This window comes from Sus scrofa, chromosome 13 (genome assembly GCF_054392235.1).
Source record: "Sus scrofa isolate SSC_HxYL_T2T_F1_AM1 chromosome 13, Sscrofa_HxYL_maternal_Yorkshire_Landrace_v2.0, whole genome shotgun sequence".
Lineage (NCBI taxonomy): Eukaryota > Metazoa > Chordata > Mammalia > Artiodactyla > Suidae > Sus > Sus scrofa.
The window spans coordinates 211,971,379-211,995,413 of NC_139395.1; the positions used below are offsets into that span (position 1 = coordinate 211,971,379).

Sequence of the window (24,035 nt, forward strand, 5' to 3'; positions counted from 1 at the left end):
CACCTGGGCCAGAGTCCTGCCTCTACTCTCCATTATCTCCGGAAACCTCCACACAAGCCACCCAGAACAACTAACTTCACTGGGAACCAGGCGCCCACCTAATTCTCCCTTTAAGAAATACCGGTGAGGTGGATATAAGTGAAATTATGAGCTTCATTTTGCAGGTGAATTAACTGAGGCCCCGGGGGGTTCAATAAGCCTGTAAGCGACAGGCTGAGTTTGCACCCCAACAGTCCAGCTATCTACAGAGCCTGCCCTCTGACCACCTCACCGCGTCATGGTGGAGGAGTTGGCTCGGAGGCTCTATCAGTCAGCTTGGACTGCTATAACAATGCACCACGCACTGGGCAGCGGAAACAACAGAAAGGAAGTTCTCTGGTTCTGGAGGCTGGCGGTTCAAGATGAAGGTGTCAGCAGGGCTGGTTCCTTCTGTGGCAGTGAGGGAGAATCTAGTCCATTTTTCTTTCCCAGCTTCTGGTGATTTTCTGGCCATCTCCAGCATCCTTGGCTTGTGGGAGCATCACCAGACCTCTGCCTACATCTTCACCTACTAAATGGGTATGTCTGTGTCCAAATTTCCGCCTTTATCTGGATACCAGCCATACTGGGTTAAGGCCCACTCTAATGACCTCACTTTAATTATATCTGCAAGAACCCTATTTGGAAAGGTGACACTCAGGAGATCCTGCTGTGGCATGGTGGGTTAAGAAGCTGACTGCAGCATCTCGGGTTGCTGAGGAGGTGTGGGTTCAATCCCTGGCCCAGCACAGCGGGTTAATAGGGTCCAGTGTGGATTGCAACTGCAGCTCAGATTCAATCCCTGGCCCAGGAATTTTCCTATGTCTCAGGTGCGGCCATAAAAAATTAAAAAGTAGGTCACTTCCTAAGGTACGGGGTGGGGGAATGAGGACTTCAGTGTGAATTTAGGGGAACACAATCCACGACAGAGGTTAATAAATCCACTGTAACAGCTAACATGCTGCTGCGCAGAGTGCCTTAAGGGGTATCGACTCACTCAGCCCTCATGGGGGAATTTATCTCTGAGTTGTATTTTCATCCTTGCTTTGCAGATGGAGGAGACCGGGTCACTGGCAGGTCACATCTCTTCTTCTAATTCATGCGAAGAGCCAGGATTCAAACCCAGTCGTCTGGCCTCGAAGTTTGCCCTGCAGTTCTCCCGATATAGGATTATACCAAGGTCACATGTGCAGTTTCTTTAGCAAGCCGTTGCTGGATTTGGGTTGAGGGTGTCTGGGAAAGTGTCTCTATAAACAGAGCACCCCTGGTGTTCAGCAAGCACAGGGACAGAAGGGGCTAGAAAATGCCATATCCTGGATGCACAGCGAGCGTGTGCTTAAAACAAACAAAACTGGGGCATCACCTTAGTCTGAATGAAAACCATAAAATAGCAGCAGATGCTCCATAGTATTAGCTAAGCAGTGACTATGGACCAGGCTCCAGGCAAGACACCTTCTTCCTCCAATTTCCTTTTTTTTTTTTTTTTTTTTTTTTGCTTTTTAGGGCTGTACCTGTGGCCTATGGAAGTTCCCGGATAAAGTGTTGAATCAGAGCTACAGCCGCCACAGCCACAGCCACGTGGGATCCAAGCCACAACTACAATCTACACCACAGCTCACAACAATGCTGGATCCTTAACCCATTGAGCGAGGCCAGGGATCAAACCTGCGTCTTCATGGATACTAGTTGGGTTCCTTTCTGCTGAGCCACAACAGGAACTCCCCCTCCTATTCCCTTCTAATCTTTATATACCGTCCTAGGAGAGAAAGACAATTATTCCCATTTTACAGATGAGGAAACTGAGACTCAAAGGAGGCCTGCAGAGGCTACAGGCTAGCTCTTCTCCACCACCCAGGGATCAGGACTCTGCTTTGTTGAAACATAAATAGGAGGAAGCTTTGAGCAGAAAAGCCTTAGAATATTCCGGCCCGAGGAGATTTGCATGTGTAACGCGGATCGCCTTCACTGGAGTTAATATTTCCAGGTCAGAGCGCCTTGGGGACGGGAAGGAGGTGGCCTCCCAGCTGCAGTCTCCTTAACTGCACCCTGGGAAGTCTCTGCACTCTGCCTTTCTTTCTCCCCCCTGGTGGTCTAATCTGGAGTCAGATCCAGCCGCTGGCTCTTGAAGACCGGGAAGGACTGTGAGCCAACGGAAAAACAACAGGTGAGCTTCTGAACAGTCCCCTTCTGTGCCTCGGGCAGGGTGTCTGCCCGGGCGACCTCGAGGCCGCCCTGACTTCCAGGACCTTCTGTCTCTGCAGGTGTTTTAGGAACTTGGCCTCAGGGCTTCAGTGACCCATATTTTATCACCTTTCAGGTTTCTCTAATTCATCATTCACTCCTTTCTGAAAACCTAGAATGAAAGTTTAGCAGCTCAGCGCCCGGGTCTCTCTCCTTTCTCTCTGCAAACACATCGGCCTGTTTGTTCCCTTTCATCCACGCTCTTCCTGTTGCATTCTGCGCGCTCAATGGGGAAAGAGTGAAACCGGATGGCTGGACCCAGTGCGGGGAAATGACTTCAGAGCCACCTTTGTTTCCCTCATTCCTTTGAGCGCACTTGGCCCCGCGTCTCTATGAAAGGGCTTGTTTGAACCATTTGGAATCTAGCAAGCGGGAGATGCTGCGGCCAGAACCGCTCATATCTTTTCAGGCTGCCTGAGACTCTGGGTGAAACTGCCAAATTTTTGCAACACAACTAACCATGACATTGGACATTGTGTTATAAATTAGCCACAGCCTTCCAAGCAAATTGTCCCTTTTCATTGTGTCATTGTAAGCCTTTGGCTTCAGCTCCTGACTTCAGGGAGACGCGGAGAATATTTTTGTTCGGCCCCAAACCAACCCTTCAGACGCCAAGCTGCATGTGCTAATATATGTATCTTAATTCACAGTTTTTTCTTAGCACACGGACGCTGAAGATTCCTGTCACCTATATCCCACTTCCCTGCCGAAAATTCTGCCAGTAAGCTTTTATGGGTTGATGTGGCAGGAACTATCGCCATGTGTCTCTCATACAAAAAGATGTCCTTCTCTTCTTCTAGGCTTTTCACAAGGATCTGCTAGCCAAATCCAGCTTTTGTAATGAAAAGAAAATCTGAAAAAAATCTCCAGATGCTATCTAATTTCTTGTCTTACTTTCACTCCCCCCCCCCACCGAAGAGAAGGCACAGGACAAATTTGGACTTAGAAACAAACTTAGGGAGTAAACTTTATGAAAATCAGATCCAAATGACAATCTGCTAAAAATAAAATAGGAGCTCCTGCTGTGGCACGGTGGGTTAAGGACCTGGCGTTGCTGCAGCTGTGGCATAGGTTGACACTGTGGCTCAGATTTGATCCCTGGCCTGGGAACTTCCATATGCTATAGATGCAGCAATAAATAAGATAAAATAAAATAAAATAAAATAAACCTCCTTATGATATTTGTAAAGCACACCTACATTTGGTCTTTAGCGATTTCACCAGAACAGAGACCACTCATTACTGCCTTTGTCTTTCCACCTTGGAAGAAAGGACAACTGTGACAAGCATAGAGCTTCGAAACGACAAGTTAAGTGACTATTAACATCGTATCCGTTCATAACATTTCCATGAACTTGCACTCTCTTTTGAAAGTGAACAAAATTCATATTCTAATTTTGCCGGTAGGAATCTTTCTTTGAGCTGCACTATCCCTGGTTCTTAGAGCCTGTCAGAATGGTCCCCAACTGAGAGGGGACCAAATGTATCTAAGGAACTCTGATCCATTCACAAACATGTAGCAAAAGGTAATTCACCCCCTCCCCATTTTCTCCCTCCATGCCTGTCCTCCACCCAGAAAGACAATCAGTGTCCCCTCTCGCTGTAGCCCCTTCCCTGTCTTCTGTGGTCCGGGCAGAGTTATGTCTGGATGCGATGGGACAAGCTGATAGATGGCGAACATTAGATGTGGCAGCCACTTCTCACAGTGGAAGTGTACATTTCAATACCTCTTGCAGAATGGAGACTTTCCAGAGAATTTTGTCCTTCTTAGAAGAAAGCAGCACTTTAAAGTGAATTCAAGGGTTTCTGCTGTGGATTGGTGGTGTCTGCAAGCTGGGACACTGGTTTGAACCTTAGTCCAGCCACTGGGTTAAGGATCCATCACTGCTGCAGTTGGGGCATAGGTCACAACTATGCCTTGGATCTGATCCTTGGCCTGGGAACTCCATATGCCAGGGGGCGGCCAAAAAAGTAAACAGAAAAATAAAATTAAAAACCAACTGCATTCTGTTCCTTCATTACAGGTCCAAGTTTCAGCCAGCTTAAAGAGCATATTTTAGCAAAGATGATCTTTTACACTTAGCTGGACAAGAGGGACAAGAGGGGGCTTTGCAGACCCTCTGTGCTTACGGAGGGGGTGGATGGTGCTGTATCCAAAACACAGGAGTACTTCCACTCACACACTCACTGAGGCTTCGGGTCCCTATTGTCTGACCCAAAGCAAGAGTGTGCAGCAGGGTTGGGAGAACAGGCAGGAGCTGCTTGAAGTTTCTATGCAAGAAAAAGGCAGCCTCACACACACACACACACACACACACACACACACACACACACACCTCCTTGGGGTGAAAGGCATCGCTAATACACACACACACACACACACACACACACACAGCCCCTTTGGGCAAAGACAAGAGTGGTTGTTATGGCGGACGCAAGTTGTTCCCTAAGCATGTCCTGAATGTGGGAGGCCACGGCAGCTGTCTCCCCTTGAGACGGCCCCCGGGGGCCCCTGCCAGGGGCTATAATGGCTTGCTGGCCCTTGCCAGCTGTCACACTTTGCATGCCGCTGGAGCTCCGGTCCAGCAGAAGGGGCATCCAAGTCACCAGCTTCAATAAGCGCCAGATCCTGTGCCCATGCTGGGCCCACCCAGGCCCCTGGAGCCTCCGCTGGGGCTCAGCCGAGAGCTCTCTAACACACACTGACCAGCGTGTCCTCCTGACTGTGTCTTGGGCCCAGGAAGGGAGCTCTCTTTCCCCAAGGCAGAGATTTGGGGAGGTGAGGGGCTAAAGGGAACCATCAGGGACACCTCCAGGAAAGAGGGGCCCTTTTGGGGGGAAGAATGGCAGGTGTGTTCCCATCGCTAATTTCTGGAGTGTCCCCGACTATGGAGGGGAAAGGGACAGGGGGCTATTTGGGCCACTCGCCCAGGTTGAGCCTCTGTCTTTCTCATTCACTTTCTCTTCCTGCTGGTGGGGCAAGGCCCCAGGGCCCCCACCTAGGATGTGGGCAGAGGAGGATGCCTGAGGGTGAGGTGGCTGGCACCTCAGCTATAGGACAGAGGGGGTCCTCAGGATGAGAGTGAGCTTTGCAGAGGGGGCAGGTGTAGGGTTCATGGGTGTGGGATCTGGGAGCTCCCTCTTCTAAGACATGGCCAAAACCCACTGACTCCTCAGTACTGGCCTGGCCTGGGTCATCTCCTCCATCCTTACACCCCGCCCCAGCACATCTCATCCTGGCTTCCTCCTCGGTTTCCTGGAGGCCTGGTCCAGCTGGAGGGAAATATGGACGTGGCCACTGATGGGGCCGTTCTGCCTGTCTGGTCAACCCCAGGAATCCACCACCTGCTGAGGGCCTCAGTTTCACCACCTACAGCAGGGATTTTCAAAATACCCAGTTTATAGAGTCCCTGCGAGAATCAGATGTAAGCATCTGGTAAAATGCTTTGGGAAACAGAATGCTTTAACAAAAGGGGAAGTGATTAAGGAGGTCTTAAACTGATCTGCTGGAAACTGTCAAGGTGATTTCCTGGTCTCTCTCCTTCCTGCTTGGGGCCTCAGTTCCTTCCTGATGAGGCCTCTTCCTCTCTCCCCAAATGATTCCCCAAGCCTACTGGGGTGGGGTGGGTGGGGGGTCCTACCAGGTCCCTTCCCTCTCTCTGAAACTTAGGGGAAACTCTTAGACGAAAACCCTGTTGGGAGGTGGCACATTTTAGGGGTAAACCTGTGCACTAGTGGAGATTTCAGACCCATGCTTATAGACCCTCTGGGACACGCAGTCATTGCAAAGCTTTGGGAGGATGAAGAAATGAATGAGTGGTTCCCAGTCCTCAAAACAATAATCGCAGCCAGATGCAGTGATGACCTGCATGCTACACAATCTAGGCAACGGGGAAGGGCTGTCAGGGGTCTGCTGAGCATGATGAGAGGAAGAAGCTGGAAAATCACCAAGACGTTGAGAAGAAAGTTGAAGCTGAACCTGTGACCTGAGCAGGATGATACAGGCAAAGCTGAAGGTCGGATGTCGAGATCAGAGTGAGCCTTGGGGGAGGATGTTGGTGGAAGAAAATGGAACAAAACATCCCTGGAACCAGCAAGCACAACCAATGGGCTCCGAGAGCTGAAATCAGTCCCCATGGTGATAGGCCCTTAAACAGCATCCCTCCTCTTCCACCAAAGGGGACCGTAGGTGAGCAGCTCATTTTCTTGAAGTCACTGTCAACATCAGCGTTGTCCAATAGAATTCTCTGTGATGACAAAATGTTCTCTGTGCCATCCAACAGATGCAGTGGCCACTGTGGCCACTACTAAGCACTTGAAGCAATGTTAGTGCAACTGAGGAACCAAATGCCTAATTTTATTTTATTTTATGCATTTTTTATTCTTCTGGCTGCACCCATGGCATGCAGAAGTTCTTGGGCCAGGGAACAAACCCACACCACAGCAGTGACCTGAGCCACAGCAGCAACGCCAGATCCTTAACCTGCTGGGCCATCAGGAAATTCCTAATTTGATTTTATTTTAAATAACTGTGTTCGAATAGGCTAGTGGCTACCATGTTGGATGGTAGAGGTTTCGATATCAAAAGGCCCTCTCCCCTATGCCATTTCACCATGTGACAATGACAAGCTATAGAAGTATGCCCTGGTGTTGGGGTAGGAAACTTACACAGCCACTGAATAAATGCTATTTTATTTAGGGGAAGAGAAAGGTTCAGTTCTACCCTGAACAGATATGAGTGTGTGGGTGGATGGCTATTTTTTTATTTTGTTTTTTCCTCATAAAAGGCCAATTTCTGTGTGAGTTTTTGCTTAAGCAAGAGTTGAGTTGCTGACAGAAGGAACACATGTCCCTTTGGGGGAGGAAAGAAATCCAACCCCAAATGTTCCTTCATCCCTAAAGACCTTTTTAATTGAGATGAGGGAGAGGCTGGGAGTAACCATTCTAATGCTACTGATCCTTGAGTCCAGAAATTTAGTTCTCAAAATCTAGCAGGAAGTCACCTATTGAAAAAAATATGTATGTTACAACCATGCTCATCATAGCAGCATTCCTCACAATGGCCAAAAGCTGGAAGCAACCCAGCTGTCCATCTATAGAGAAGTAGATAAACAAAGTGAATATTTCATACAAAGAAATATTAGCCTTAAAAAGAAACAAAATCCTGACCCACGCGAAAGCAGGGGCCAACACTGTGCACATTATGCTAAACGAAATAAGCTGGTCCCTAGAAAATAAACACTGCATGATTCCACTTATATGAGGTACCTAGAGAAGTCAGACTCAGAGACAGAAGAATAATGGTCACCAAGAGTTGCAGGGAGGTTAGGGAATTGTTGGAGTAGAGAATTTCAGTTTTGCAAGATGAAGAGTTCTGTGGATTGGATGCATAAAATAAATGCACTTAACACTACTGAACTGTACACTTATAAATGGTTAAGATGGCAAATTAGATGTTTTGCGTATTTGACCCCGATTTAAAACAAACCGATATGCTTACGTATACCAAAACGTGGAGGCGGAGAGCAGAAGGAGGAAGGCACAGGAGTTTTCGCCTCACCGATGCCACCAGTCCTCCAAGAACAGCCGCGCTTCAACCGAAAAGGCGCCTCCCTTTCTCCCGGGTGGCCCTGTCCTGTGATTCTCCATCCGGCTTACAATAATCTCCTTGAGCCGTGCCAGCCGCACCGCGGCGCGAGCCTGAAGCGCGAGCGGCCAATGAGCACGCGCCTGCGCCGGACCTCGCGCCCCCATTGGCTGCGCCCAGTAGCCCGCGGCCCCGCTGGTTCCCATGCCGGGTTTAAAGGGGTCTGGCGCGGGCTGCAGTCCTGCGATCGGCTCCCCGCGCGCGGGTCTGCGGGGAGGGGCGGCCTGCTGAAAGGCCCTCCCCGGGGCGTTCCTGAAGGGCGCCTCGGCCGCCCCCGCCGCCCCCCAAATGTACTATGCGGTTTCCCAGGCGCGCGTGAACGCGGCCCCCGCGACCATGCTTCGGCCACAGCGGCCCGGAGACGTGCAGCTCGGGACCTCCTTGTATGAGCTGGTGGGCTACAGGCAGCCGCCCTCCTCCTCTTCCTCATCCTCCACTTCCTCCTCCACGACCGGGCCCCTCCTCCCCAAAGCCGCGCGCGAGAAGCTGGAGGCACCCGCCGAGCCGCCGGGCACGGGATCCGGGCCCGGCGCGCACACGGGCGGCAGCTCCCGGGCGGACGCCAAGGAGGAGCAGCAACAGCAGCTGCGGCGCAAGATCAACAGCCGCGAGCGGAAGCGCATGCAGGACCTGAACCTGGCCATGGACGCGCTGCGCGAGGTCATCCTGCCCTACTCCGCGGCGCACTGCCAGGGCGCACCCGGCCGCAAGCTCTCCAAGATCGCCACGCTGCTGCTCGCCCGCAACTACATCCTGCTGCTGGGCAGCTCACTGCAGGAGCTGCGCCGCGCACTCGGAGAGGGCGCTGGGCCCGCTGCGCCGCGCCTGCTCCTGGCGGGCCTGCCCCTTCTCGCCGCGGCGCCAGGCTCTGTGCTGCTGGCTCCCGGCGCTGTGGGGCCGCCCGATGCGCTGCGCCCAGCCAAGTACCTGTCGCTGGCGCTTGATGAGCCGCCGTGCGGCCAGTTCGCGCTCCCCGGCGGCGGCCCGGGCGGCGGAGCGGGCAGTCCGGGCCTCTGCACCTGCGCGGTCTGCAAGTTCCCTCACCTCGTCCCCGCAGGCCTGGGCCTGGCCGCGGTGCAGGCACAGTTCTCCAAGTGAAGGCTCGCCCGGGCCTGGGGCGCGACCTCGGCCCGGCCCCCTGCCGTCCAGCTTCTGCGCGTCCCCGCGCACTGCGCCGGGGGAGAGCAGACCCATGCATGCATGGAGGTCGTTTCGAACCTTCTCGCCCAGAGGAAAAGACTCTTGGGCGCCTCTTTCCACCCCACCGCCCCGGGTGGGGAGGGTGCGGGGGGGAGTTAAAGTGACCTGAAAGCGGATGTTCGACGGAACGTCGGGGCTGTTTGGGGTTCTGGGTGGATTCCAGCTGCTTTGGGCAGCAAGTGCGCGCTGTCACCGCCACTGTAACCCACCGCCTGGCTTTCCCGGCTCCTGGAGTCGTGCGCTTCGCAGAGGTGATAGTGGTTTTAGGGCGCCGTACTCGTCCGGGATGCGGCGGCACGCCGGCCCCGAGCGCGCGACCTGTCATAGGGGCGACACCTGCCGGGCCAGGGGACCAAAAGGCTGCCCTCGGAAGGCTGGGGGTGGGGTAGGAGTCGGGGGTGTTTCTCCCGGCCAGAGGTCACAGGCGCACTTGTTCCCCGCAGCCACGCCCTGTTAGAGGAGATTGTCCGACCCCAGGAAGCCGAGAAAGACCAGTCGGTGCAGAGGATCACAGGCGTAGCAGACCGACCGACCCTGGGCGACTGGACGGTTGGCATCGCGGTGCCGCGGGAGGGGGCGATGCCACTTCATGGGTCGATGGATGTACTGGGTTGGGAAGTCTGCTTTGTACCCCGACTGTTAGAACGAAGCTTTTTGAGAATCGCATAACCAGGTGTTTTGTTGCGATTATTCGTTCTTAAATCCTGGGGTCTTCGAAGGACAGTTTAGAATTCGCGATTCATCGCTTTGTGCCCCCTTCCCCAAAGGTAGAGTACCCAATCTTTGAGCTCGCTCAAAACCAGCCACCTTTCCCGCAGACCCGGCTTCCTGGTGTACTAAAATCGGTAACAAGGCATTCTGGGGTTGCAGGTCTTGTCAGAAGGCATGGTCTCTAATTAACATTCTGTCTCATTAAAAGACGCGGAGGGGGGCCGGGACCCCCACACCGCAGGCAGCTCCGAAGGCCCCCCGCTAAGGTGGCGACGACGGGATGGAGGTTCCTGTGCTGTCCCTTCGCGTGCGGGGTCCGTCTTTCTCAAGCGCGTGGGGCAGGTCTTCCGGCGGCTTTGCGATTTGAACTACATCCATCGGTAACCGGTCTCGATTTGTTGCAGACGTTAGCAAATTACTGCACCCACGTTGATTTTATGATCTTTCAGCAGCTTGCTTTGAATTTTATGTTGGAGGGTTTTGGTTGTTGGTAGTAGCCGAATTTAACTGGCATTTTATTTTATTTTCTCTCTAACTTTGTTTCCTTGTGCTGTGAAGAAGCAACAAAATAAACATTTAAAGACCTTACATTTTTCTTCAGATTTGTTTGTTAATGAAAGTGTCCTGGCACCCTGGTGAATCCAGAACTTCAGGATGAAGAGTAATAACTAAATGACAGGGGTTCAAAATCTTGAAACCTGACTTCCTGATTTGTAAAATAATCCAGTGAAGTCAACGGTAGGTCAAGTTCAGGCATCAGGTGGAATATACCTGACTGCAGGTGAATGGGTGGATGAGAAGAGGGAGGGAGGAATCCAGGAATGAGTTGTTTCTTTGTTTGTTTGTTTGTTTGTCTTTTTGCTATTTCTTGGCCCGCTCCCGTGGCATATGGAGGTTCCCAGGATAGGGGTCCAATCAGAGCTGTGGCCACTGGCCTATGCCAGAGCCACAGCAATGCGGGAACCAAGCCGCGTCTGCAACCTACACCGAATGCAGCTCACGGCAACTCCGGATCCTTAGCCCACTGAGCAAGGGCAAGGACCGAACCCGCAACCTCATGGTTCCTAGTCGGATTCATTAACCACTGCGCCACGCCGGGAACTCCCAGGAATGAGTTCTTAGCCAAACTTGAGGGATGGGTCTTTTTTCACTACAACTTCAACCTCTGAAAAATGGGTTATGACATATATTTAGGATAAAATCATTTTATCTCATCATCTTTCTCGGAAATCTACTTTTTTTTTTTTTTTGTCTTCGTGAACAGAAGCTTGAACAATATCTCACAGCTGTGAGCTTCCCTGCCCCCCACCACCCATGATTCAAATCAGGTTGGAGGTGTCTCCTAGGAAATTGTGACCTGGGACATCATTTTATTCTAACAGGTGAAGAAAACTCTTCTGTCTGACTGAGGATGTTACGAAGAATTTGGAATGTTGACTTGCTTCTCAGATGTGATATTTAAATAGTCGTAGTTAGTAATGAAATCTAAATACATTTAAAGGTAAGGGGCTGGGGGAGGAGAAATAGTATCCCCTTTAACCTGTGGAAAATGAAAGAAAGTCCCGATGAGGTGGTTTGCTCAATTGTATCCACATTCGTTAATCTGAAGCATGTCTACACGTAGGGAAAAATAAGCATTCACTTTGGGAACACAAAAGGGGTTGGTGGGGAGGAGTGAGGCAGGATTGCCTTCCCCACCATCCTGGCTAAGGGTCTATTTGCTCAGGGGGAGGGGCAGGAAAGGACCAGAGGGAAAGTAGCTCTGTGCTGCAACTCACTTCAGTTCTTCCCGGACTCTGCTCTCAGAAAAATCACAGTCTCCTATTATAGTTCAGTGAGAATCGTGGCCTCCTGTTTATTCAATGGCTGTCTTTGCTTACCTTGCACCTTGATAATGGACAGAAAGAGAATGAACAACCAAATCGAAACCAAACAGATATGTATGATTGGGTCACTTGGCTGTACAGCAGAAATTGGCACAACATTGTAAATCAGCTATACTTTACTTTTAAGATGTGCATAAAATAAAATAAAATCAGGTCTCCCCCCCCCAGAAAAAAATTTCTAGGATATTGGAATTAAACAATTCCTCCTATAGTCCCAACTCTATTACCTGGATGCCATCCTCATTTTGAAAACCATCTCCAAAAGAAGCAGAAAGCTACAGGGCAGAAGAGGGGTGGCTGGTCTCCTTCCTGTCGCTGCCTGTAAGTGGGACCAAATACCAGTGCCTTATAGGAAATGCTACATGTGATTTTTTTTGTATTTAATTGAGAAAATCACACCCTATCATGCTTTCCAGAACTGCTAAAGATTATAAGCGAATTTCACAAGGACATGTAAGGATATTTTGAACATCATCAAAATATTTGTTATCCTTCCACATATAGCATCTTATTGGCCAATGTACCAAGCAAGATTAGAAGACCCTCTCCTTGTAAGAAATTGACATCCCCCAAAATAACATCCCCAGGTAGTCATGAGTCCTGTAGAATAAAGGTAATCACACACGGTGCCCAAAATGCAAAGTTCGACTTCTCAACCTATGTCTATGGGAGGGCAGTATATTCTGCAGGCAGTGTTTAAGCACAGACAGGTACATTGTAGAGCAAGGAGTTGATTTTTGCAACCTGCAGGCAGGCTTTTTGCGGAAGGCACATGTTTAAGCTGGTCTGGGAAGGGGTTGGGAAGGCAGCGAGGGTGTAAGGCAGGCTCTTGAGAAAGGTTCACCAGGCTTCAGAAGCAAGATGCAAAGGAACATGTGGCTGGATGCCAAAAAAAATATCCCTGCATCCAGCCAACCACCAACTTGCGATCTCAGCCATGAGAGTGAAAAGCACCTAAGGGGAAAATACACAAGGCCCTGAGAAACTATGTTGATATGTGTGCGGGAGGCCAGGTGAGCAATCAGTAAACAGAGAGCAGATCCAATGCACTGTGGGATTTCCCAAGCCTGAGGTGATGGTCGATTTACAGATAAGCTTTTTTTTTTTTGTCTTTTTGCCTTTTCTAGGGCCACTCCCATAGCATATGGAGGTTCCCAGGCTAGGGGTCCAATCGGAGCTGTAGCTACCAGTCTACCCCAGAGCCACAGCAACTCGGGATCCGAGCTGCATCTGCAACCTACACCACAGCTCATGGCAACGCTGGATCCTTAACCCACAGAGCAAGACCAGGGACCAAACCCGAAACCTCATGGTTCCTAGTTGGATTCGTTATCCACTGCACCACAACAGGCACTGCTATTTACAGATATTCTTCTCTAAAGGAAACCGATTATACCAGGTATGAAAATATAACCTTGGAAAAATTCATAACTTCGAAAGAGTCTCCACCCCAGGGATGGAAAGTATTTCACTTTACTAAAGTTCAGATTGACACCTGTGTCTCCATGTTGCCTGTCTATTTTGGGTCCCTTAACTAGTCTTTGCTGACTTCCCAGCTAGGCAGGTGAGTCTGGATCCAAGTAGGCAGTCAATACTCAAGAGCTTCAACCTGCTAGTTAGACCTCATAGTCATAAAGAAAGCCAGCTAGAAGGACTTTTCTTTCTGCCACAGAAGGATACATTATGAAAGTGCCAAGATCGAAGTGTTGGCTTCAAAAGAGCTTTTTCTCATCATGCTGTGCAGCACATCTATTGGAAAAGTGCATTTCTTCCAGAAGGCATTTTCTTGCCGGCTCACTGCCCTTTCTCTCTTCTTCACACTCATACATATCAATACGAAGATTACCGGAGTTCTCTGGTGGCCTAGTGGGTTAAGGATCTGGCATGGTCCTGCCATGGCACAGGTTCAATCCCTGGCCCAGGAACTTCCACATGCCTCAGGCACAGCCAAAAAAAAAAAAAAAAAAAAAAAAAAAAAAAAGAAAAAAGAAAAAAGAAAAAAGAAAGAAAGAAAGAAAGAAAAACATTACCACCTTCACTGAAGTTGGCTCAAAAAGCAATAGATTGAAAAAATGTCATGGTTTTCTAAAATCCAGATTCTCTTTTATCAAGCAGATTTTAGTTGCAGAGAAATACTGTTTTCAAGCAAGATCTGGCTTCTCTTGCCAAATATAAGATGTGAAAACAGAATAGTCAGTGAATCCTCAAGACCAGAGCTGGCTTCTTTATTTACGGAGATATTGCCAAGGACTTCTTCAAGCAGTTTCCATTCTGTCCTTTTTAAGTCAGCTCAGCATAAAAGCTGAAAGGCCTGATCAGAAATTAAGCCACATTTTTTCTGCTCACGTAGAATCCCCCTCCCCATTAGAAAAATTCCCCTTTGCCTCCAGCTGCTGTTGACAGGCCAGAACTCAGGCTCGAAGCTCAGGACAACCAAGGCCTTAAACATTAAGCAGCTACTTGATGCTCAGAGAGGGGGATACCCAGACTGAAAGCCAAGGTAGGAATTTCTCCTTGGCCCTCAGCCTTCCTCAGTGGCTTCCTCAGGTGGTCGGAGGCCACAAGCCAGGGTCCAGTACCTGCTTCAAGGAGGCAAAACTCCTTCCTTGATTTGCCCTGGTTGGACTGGAATCTCCTGGAAAGAGAAATTCTGTCAGGAAGGGAACACACACCCTCCTGGCCCCTGGAAAGCCCCATCCAGCCTCTGTGCCTGGCCCCTGGTCTGCCCCTGCGAGTAGCTTCCAGAAGAGACAGACTTGGGGCCAATCCCCTGCCAGGTGACCTGGCTGCAGCTCAATCACCTGAACTTTCTCCCACAGCCTCTCCCCCACGTGCCGTGCCACCCCCTTCCCCCGGTCCCAAGGGAGGCCAGATTGGGAGTGGCAGAGGCAAAGCAAACCCTTTGAGAGAGATCCTCTGATGGTTACCTGTTTGTCATCAGGGTTTCAGAAAGCAACATTCAGAAGGCAAGACAATAGACACCTGACAGACCGGGGCAGGTGCAGGGGTAGGTGGTGTCTTCAGGGCTTCCACTGGTGGCGGGGGGGAGCTGCCTCTCCGTGTTTCCATGTAGATGTTCAAAGTCTGATGCAGACGGACCCGATTTTCTCAGTGTGGGCATCCTTTCGGCCAACTGTTTTCCCTGGAGGTGACAGTTTTTCCAAGACGCTGTTACACAGAAAGTGCTGGCAGCCATTGAGCCTGGGATAGAGGACAGAAACTTCCACAGGTCCCCGCACATAGAGAACCAGCCAGAGGTAGGTGACAGGGCTGGGAAAAACACTGACTGTGGGCCCCGGCCCTGGGATCCCAAAGGACTCCTGTGTCCCAGAAACTTCTAAGTAACGTGGGTAACTCCTTAGAGAAGCCCAAAGTCATACAACCAGGAGACTCCAGAATCCCAAGATCAGAAGACACATCTGTGGGGAGAATGAGAGAGAAAAGCCACCTCACCTGGGGACAGGCGGGAGGGAAAGTGGGACAGCTTGTAGTGGACGTGGTGTAGTGGAAAGGCTACTGGGAATAAAAATGATGGCATTGACAAGAGCTAGTGATGGGTCTAGCAGGTGCCAGTGTTCTAAGCATCGTGACTTCATTTTGTCGGCACCACAGTGACCCCATTTCACAGATGAGAAAACACACGGGTGAAAAGGTAGAAATTAAAGATGCTGAATCGGGTTAAGGCAAGTCATGGAACCAGAACAGCACTTCCTAGTTTCCCGTCCTGGTCCTCAGCTCTCACGGTTGGCTCTCCCACCTGTCCATCTTCTTCTGGCCCCAGGTCTGGCCGTGGTGGACTCTCAGAACATATCTAATCAGTGTGATGTCAGGGTTCAAACGGCCCGGCCCCCCGTGAATAGACACGCCAGCTAATTCCTCCTCTTTCTTGAGTTAGAAATGCCCTGAGATCAGTGGGATTATTTGACCGATTTCACTGCTAGCTTTTTGCTTTGTTTATTTTGTTTGTTCCACTTTTTATTTTTCTTTCCAACATTTCCAGATCCGGTGCTGGCTGGCTGCCATCAAGAGGGACAGGAGTGAGATATTAGGGACTGTGGTTGGGACAGAAGGCAGACCTCACCCAGCTGGCACCTTTAGGACACCAGGTGTCCCTGGCTCTGTGCCGTCAGGCAAAAAAACACAAAGTGAAACAAAAGCTTTTAAGGTGATCATTAGGTGTCAAATCTTAAACACCAAAGTTGAGCCCATGTAGAATCAGTAAAGAAAACTTTTGAGGATGCACTGATAATGTTTTCTCACCTAGCTTACCAGCCCAAGGGAGTATTTTGTTGTCGTTGTGTTTTGTTTGTTTGTTTTGCTTTATAGGGCTGCATCTGAGGCAGAGGAAGGTTCTCAGGCTAGGGGTCGAATTGGAGTTGCAGCTGCCTGCCTACACCAGAGCCACAGCAACTAGGAATCCGAGCCCCATCTGCGACCTACATCACAGCTCACGGCAGCACCGGATCCTTAACCCACCGCGTGAGGCCAGGGATCCAACCTGCATTCTCATGGATATGAGTCGTGTTCATTACCCCTGAGCCACAACAGAAACTCCTCTTGTGGTACTTGTGATTGTTTTATTTGCTTCTGGCAGTTTTCATCTCACTGTGTCCTCTGCAGTCCTGGCCCTTCACAGCCTTTTGCTTGATCAGAAACCCCCAGGGTCAGGAGGCCAAACCAACAACTTGCTCACTGTACTCATCGCCAAGGGAGGACAAAAATAAAACCGGACGTCACAGCATCTCATTAATAGACAGTGTCTGCACTCACTGGTGACCCTAGAATCCATGGTTCCAGGGGCCATGAGAGCATCAGAAGGTACGCTTCGTATTTTTTTTTTAATTTGATTAACGGATAGTTGATTGACTGTGTTGTGATCATTTCTGCTGTACAACAAAGTGACTCCATGATACACACACACATAGCCATTCTCTTTCAGATTCTTTTCCCACATAGACTCTCATAGAACGCTGGGTAGAGTCCTCTGTGCTGCACAGCAGGTCCCTGTCATTCCGCCTACCTCAGTGTGCAGACGCCAATCCCAAACCCCCAGTCTGTCCCTCCCCCACCCCCACCCCCACCTGTCCCCTTTGGTAACTATAAGTTTGTCAAAGTCTGCAATTCTGTGTCTGTTCTGCCAAGAAGTTCGTTTGGATCCTTTTTGAAACAGATCCAATGTAACTCAAAGGGAGCGTTGTCAGCCCTGAAGCAGAAACTATCCCCAGGGGGTTTGCAAGGGAGGGATGTGCTGAAGCTGGCTGGTGGGGCAGATCCTCATCCCGGGAGGAGGCGGGGGGGTGGGGGGGAGATGGGCAGGGATGGGGAGAGCCCTTCATCTCCTCATGCCCTGTCTCCTCCACCCCTGGCCCCACCCCATGCAGTGCTACGGCACAGTCAAGTACCAATCCCCTCTCCCCATCGCCTTCCTGCCTCCTTGTTCTCTTCCTGCAGCGTCTGAGCTGGGCACGGCCCACGGGCTGTGCCTCCCCATGGGTTCTTCTACAAGTTGGCCACATGAGCTTGGACAGGCTACTTGAACTCTCTGTGCCTTGGGCCCTTGACTCAAAGCTGTCATCATAGCAGCTACCTCGCTGGGGGTTAGCGGGGCATTGCATGTCAACCTTGAGTGCATTGCCTGCTCTAAGGGTGGTGGTTTTTTCTGTTGCCACTCACGCAGTATTTTTTCCATTGGCTAGAAAGACCATATTTCCATGATTATTCCCTGTTGATGCTTGCTTCAGAAAGCAATTAAGTGCGCTCAATCATTCTCATCTTTTCTGGCAATTCGTGAATAGAGCCCATGACAACCCTGGATGGCACCAAGGAAAAATCCATTTCGAATAAGCCTTATAAAATTCCCAGCTCTTTCTGGCACTAGCTTGAGTCTAGAAGTGGCTTTGGAGGGGCTTCTGCGAGGGAGCCCCATACGAGGCTCTGTCCTTCCAAGCTGGTTCTCGGAACCCAGCCGTGACCCACGGGCACCATGGAGCCAAAACGCTTCTCCAGGGCAGAGGGGCACAGGGCACTGGGATCTTCCGATTGCCTGGCAGACAATGGGTTCTTCAGAAGCCACAGCCTCTCAGCTGTTTTGGCTACAATGGCCACAAGCTGACTGGATGTCATTCTCTCCCAGCGGAGCATCAGCTCAGGACAGCTCCAAACAGTAACAACGGGCTTGTGGCGAGGGGCATAAACACCAGGCTGGCTGAATGAAATCACTGCCTGAGTCATCCCCTGCACGTGGAGGCTGGGGGAACCTGGGCTGGTGAGGGGCTCTGGCTTGGTGCTGGGGCTCCTCCCTCCCTGCCAGGGAGCCCTGGCCAGACTCAGCTGTCAGGATTCTACCCAACAAGACAGCACCTTCCTGCTAGGTGCCTGCCCAGCCTGATTTCCCCAAAGAGTGCTTGTGGTCATCCAGACTCAGGGGCTGGTGGCCACCGCAAGTGTCAGGCTGCATTCAGGATGTTGCCTCAACAGAAATGCGGGTTAGATGAGACAGAGAGGAGGGGGAGGAGAAAAGGAAGGAGGAAAGGAAGGAGGGGAGGGAGAAAGGCCTTATTAATATTCAAATTTCGTTCATTTATTTACACATTTTTAGTGGAATACAGTTAACTGACAATGTTGTATTAGTTTCAGGTGTACAGCAAAGTGAATCAGTTACACATATACATACAGCCATTCTTTTTCAGGTTCTTTTCCCATAAGGGTTATTACAGATCAATTTTTACTTTATTTTATTTTAATTTAATTTAATTTAATTTTTGCTTTTTAGGGCCATACCCACGGCATATGGAGGTTCCCAGGCTAGGGGTCCAATGGGAGCTACAGCTGCCAGTCTACACCACAGCCACAGCAACGCAGGATCCAAGCCTCGTCTGCGACCTACACCACAGCTCATGGCAACGCTGGATCCTTAACCCACTGAGCAAGGCCAGGGATTGAATCTGTGTCCTCATGGATGCTAGTCAGAATCCTTAACCCTTGAGCCATGGCAGGAACTCCCAGATCAAATTTTAAACCATAATTAATTGGGGGTTCGAAGTTATTAATTAAATGATCATCTTAAACTAGTCAACAGGCCACAGTCAGAAAAAAAAAAATTACTCTGTTTAATTAAACTTCTGAAGTAAAATAAAATAAATAGAACTGATTTTTGCAACATGGGTCTTAGGAGGAAATAGGGCATCAAGAAGCAAGGGGGGCCAGGACTAGGGTGAAGCTAGACTTTTTTCTTTTCTTTCTTCCTTTTTTTTTCTTTTTAGGGCTGCACCTGCAGCATACGGAAGTTACCACGCACTTCTTTGGATAAGAAATTTGAGGGGACACCCAAAACTCAGTTATTACAATAAAAGTTTAAAGGGATTTTTATTTTGGCTGCGCCAATGCCATGTGTAAGTTTCCCGGGCCAGGGATCAAACCTGGGCCGTAGCAGCGACCCAAATCTTTGCAATGACAATGCTGGATCCTTATCCCACTTTGCCACAACAGAACACCCCTAAAGTGATATTTTTTAAAAATCAAAATTGATGCGAAAATCCGTGATGAACAGCATATCAAAAGTTTAAATACAGACAGTGTCACTAATGTTTTCACGCTTCCTTCACAGCAATGGAGACAAGCCCCCATGCCCACTCCCACGTTTGAAAGAGCCATTCTTAGGTCACCCACAAGGCTACAGCCTTCCCACTGTCCCTGCTCGCCTTGGCCAGGCCAGGGAGGCTAAAGGGAAGGGCTTCTGGTGCTGAAGGTAGCAACTCCCTGCCCACAGACTCCAGGGCCTGGGGACTGCAGAGGGGGATGGCTGGTCTCAGAATGGCCCGTCCCAGCTTCCCCCTCCCCAGCTCTGTTACCTAGAGCAGCTTTATAGGTAAGCTTTGATATTTGCATATGTAAAATAGGGGCGATAATGGTGTTTGCTTCCCAAGATTAAATGACTCCTGGGGAGCACTCCTCGAGCTCCTGGAAGTATGGTGATTGCAGACAAGCCCAGGTCTCTTTCTCCTTGGGAGCACAGGCTGTGGAGCAGCAGTGCCGCTGTCAACAGGAACAATTTCTACTCCATTCAGCTATGACCTGGGGACTGGTGTGGCTGCTGGTCCTGAGGAAAGCTGGAGGGAGGACACGCCTGTGCCGGCGTTGTTTGTGTTTCTTTTTTCTTTCTTTCTTTTTAGGGCTGCACCTGTGGCATATGGAAATTACCAGGCTAGGGGTCCAATTGGAGCCACAGCTGCTGGTCTACACCACAGCTCATGGCAATGCTGGATCCTTAACCCACTGAGCCCAGCTAGGGATCAAACCTGTATCCTCATGGATACTAGTCGGGTTGGTTACTGCTGAGGCATGATGGGAATTCTTTGCGTTTCTTTTTCTTTCTTTCTTTCTTTCTTTTCTTTTTTTTTTTTTTTTTTTTTTTTTGCCTTTTCTAGGGCCGCATTCATGGCATATGGAGGTTCCCAGGCTAGGGGTCGAATCGGAGCTGTAGCCACCAGCCTATGCCAGAGCCACAGCAACTCGGGATCCGAGCTGTGTCTGCGACCTACACCACAGCTCACTGCGACACCAGATCCTTAACTCACTGAATGAGGCCAGGGATTGAACCCGCAACCTCATCTTCCTAGTCGGATTCGTTAACCACTGTGCCACAACAGGAACTCCTGTTTGTGTTTCTAAGAAACCTCTAAATGGTCCTTGTAGGGAGTTGCGATGTGGCTCAGTGGGCTAAGAATGCAACCTGTACCCACGAGGATGCAGGTTTGATCCCTGGCCTCGTTAAGTGGGTTAAAGGATCTGGCATTGCCGTGAGCTGTGGTGTAGGTCACAGATGCAGCTCAGATCTAGCACTGCTGTGGCTGTGGAATAGGTGGGCAGCTGCAGCTCCAATCCAACTCTTAGCCCAGGGACTTCCATATGCCGCAGGTGCGGCCCTAAAAAGAAAAAAATTTTTTTTAAAAAAATGGTCCTGGTAGTAGTATTATAGCAACGGTGGTGGCCCACACTGTTACTGAACTTTTTTGTTTTTTGTCTTTTTTTTGTCTTTTGTACTCATGGCATGTGGAGGTCCCGAAGCTAGAGGTCGAATCGGAGCTGTAGCCTCTGGCCTATGCCAGAGCCACAGCAGTTAACTGAGCATTTTATGAAGCATCTTATTCAGTGTCAGGTCTGTGCTAAGGGCGAGGGGTCAGCAAAAGAGAGCAGAAGAGGGAATCCAGCCCAACAGGAGGGAGGGTGGGCCTTGGGCTAGACTGAGCTGGCTGTGCTCAGCCCTGCAGAGCAGAGCTTCCAGCCTCAAAGTCTGAAGCCTTGGGCACCAGGGGTGCCCTCTGCCAGGCCTAGGGCTTCATCCCCTCACCTTGCCAGGTGGTGGTGAGTCACCTGGGCTTGGAAGCCTGGGGACTTCATGAAGGAAAGCTGTGGGCCCACATCAGAGCACACTTGACAATGAAACAGGAGGAGGCTTGGACAGTGGTCCCACGTCTCTCCAGGGCCGAACTGGGTAAAATAATGGGCTTTGTTTTCTAAGCAACGGCTGATCCTCTCACACTGCTGCCCCCTCACATGGAGATCTTAACCCCGGGGGATGGATCACCGAGACACAAACACACAGCATCTCCCAACCCTGTCATTCTGTGGCCTGAAAGTCTTAGGAATGTCATAAGTTCTACAGACATCAGATTTTTAAAAATCAATCCATTGGAGTTCCCATTATGATTCAGTGGGTCAAGAACCTGATATAGTATCCGTGAGGATGCAGGTTCGATCCCTGGCCTTGATCAGTGGGTTAAGCATCCGACGGTGCTGTGAACTGTGGTGTAGGTTGCAGATGCGGCTCAGATCCAGCTTGGCTGTGGCTGTGGGGTAGGCTGATTCAGCAGGGAACTTCCAGATACCACAGGTGCAGCTGTCAAAGGAAAAAATAAATAAAATCAATCCATTCATTTGAAAAATGCTTGCTGTGGCTTTTAGAAGAGGAGGGCCCCGGAGTTCCCGTCATGGCTCAGTGGTTAATGAATCTGACTAGGAACCATGAGGTTGCAGGTTCGATCCCTGCCCTTGCTCAGTGGGTTAAGGATCCGGTGTCACAGTGAGCTGTGGTGTAGTTCGCAGATGGGGCTCGGCTCCCACGTTGCTGTGGCTGTGGCATAGCCTGGTGGCTACAGCTCTGATTCGACCCCTAGCCTGGGAACCTCCATGTGCCTCGAGAGCGGCCCAAGGAATGGCAAAAAGACAAAAAACAAAACAAAACAAAAAGGGGGGGCCTGGCTCAAGCGCATGCGGGAATAATCTATTGTCTTCAGTAGCCTCTTAAACTGGAATGTTCCTGGAATGATCAGCTGGAAGAGTCCTCCCCTCCAAAGGAAAAACTTTAAATGTTTATGTTCATTTTTTTTTTGTCTTTTTAGGGGTGCACCCATAGCATATGGAGATTCCCAGACTAGGGGTCGAATCGGAGCTGTCGTCTCTGGCCGACACCATAGCTCAAGGCGATGCTGGATCCTTAACACACTCAGCGAGGCCAGGGATCGAACTTGCATCCTTATGGATGCTAGTCAGATTCATTTTTGCTCAGCCGTGACAGGAACTCCTGTTCATTTTTAAATTAAAAAAATAAATAAATAAAGCATAGAATTTGAAAAGGCTACCACCACCCCACCCCACCCCACCCCTTGGCCCTTTATGAGAATTCGTTAAGTATACTTGGTCATTCAAATGGCCTTCAATGATTCAGCACCTAAAAGAGTGGTAAAAGCCTTGGAAACAAGATTTGGAGACAGTGGGTCCTGGCCAGGCTGCTGGCCCCCAGCCTTATAAAGTGCCTGCATAGATCTCAGGTACCAGGATAACTATTTTACTATTTCTACCTTGAACTATGATGAGAAAACAGAACAGGAGACTTTGGAACTAGTTTCTACGGTAATTTTTGTTTCTTTTTAGGGTTCCTCCCCACCCCAGTTCCCAGGCCAGAGGTCAAATCATCAGAGCTGCAGCTGTGTGGTGATGTAGGTTGTAACTGAGGCTTGGATCTGATCCCTGGCCCCGGGAATTCTACACGCTGAGGTGTGTGGCCAAAAAAAGAAAAAAAAAAAATTCCAGGGCTAACAGCATTGGATATAATTTGAATTTTTTTTCTTTTTACGGAAATTTCCCCCAGTCTGGGAACACCACAATAGCAACACCGGATGCTAGCCTCATCTGCGACCTATACCACAGTTCATGGCAATGCCGGATCCTTAAGCCATTGAGCAAGGCCAGGGATCAAACCCAATTCCTCATGGATACTAGTCAGGTTCATTACCACTGAGCCAGGATGGGAATGCCAGTAATTTTTTTTTTTTTTTTTTTTTTCTGTACCTGCGTCACATACAAGTTCCACGGTCAGGGATTGAAACTGCGCCACAGCGGTGACAACACTGGATCTTTAACCCACTGAGCCACCAGGGATCTCCTACGGCAATTTTTTAAAGAGGTATCTTCATTACTTTCTGAAACAATAAACACATTAGATATACTCACTGCAAATAAGTTAGATCATTTCAAGAAGAATGCAGAAGAAAATGGAAATTATCTAATCTCACCACTCTGAGAAAATCACAACTAACAACACCCTCACATCAACTGTGACAAATTTTCTTTGCACATATATAGTCAAATATACGAAACGGATCACAGTTAAACCAGACAGACGATCTTGTAACCTGCTTTATTCCTGTAATGGTAGAGTATGGACATTTCATTCTCCCCCTCAAGGTTTTGCTACTGGAAGTCATTCATCTTTTTTTTTTTTTTTTTTTTTTTGTCTTTTTATCTTTTCTAGGGCCACACCTGTGGACATATGGAGGTTCCCAGGCTAGGGGTCTAATTGGAGCTGTAACCACCGGCCCAGAGTCACAGCAAAGCCAGATCTGAGCCGTGTCTTTGACCTACATCACAGCTCATGGCAATGCCAGATCCTTAACCCACTGAGTGAGGCCAGGGATCGAACCCATAACCTCATGGTTCCTAGTTGGAGTCGTTAACCACTGAGCCAAGATGGGAGCTCCTGTAAGTCATTCATCTTGAACAAGCACTTATGTGCCTTCTGTCAGTTTAGCCTAGGATAAATTTCTAGAGGTGAAGTCAACTGTACTGGAAATGACCACATTGGTAAGGCTTTGATTGCATTTGGCAAGTAGGTCCTTCCAGGAACTTATACCCACACCCTTAGGTCCTGAGAACGTGTGTCCTCATAGCCTTGACAGCATTGAGTATTTTTCTTTTAATATATGTTCTTGTGTCTTGCATTTCATTTTATTTTACTATTTTCTTTTACTTTCCTTTCCTTTTATTTTAGTTAT

At 49.6% G+C, this 24,035-nt stretch overlaps 1 protein-coding gene across 1 annotated transcript; it reads left to right on the forward strand.

Moving 5' to 3' along the window:
- The first annotated feature begins 8,089 nt into the window (after positions 1 to 8,089).
- On the forward strand, positions 8,090 to 10,405 carry OLIG1 (oligodendrocyte transcription factor 1). Its single transcript, XM_005670327.4, has one exon. It carries the CDS (start codon positions 8,195 to 8,197, stop codon positions 9,002 to 9,004), a length of 810 nt encoding a protein of 269 aa, XP_005670384.1. The 5' UTR covers positions 8,090 to 8,194; the 3' UTR covers positions 9,005 to 10,405.
- The last annotated feature ends 13,630 nt before the right edge of the window (positions 10,406 to 24,035 follow it).

Excerpts from the sequence above, each read along its gene's own strand:
- OLIG1 (XM_005670327.4), top strand. The coding sequence starts at position 8,195 with ATGTACTATGCGGTTTCCCAGGCGCGCGTGAACGCGGCCCCCGCGACC.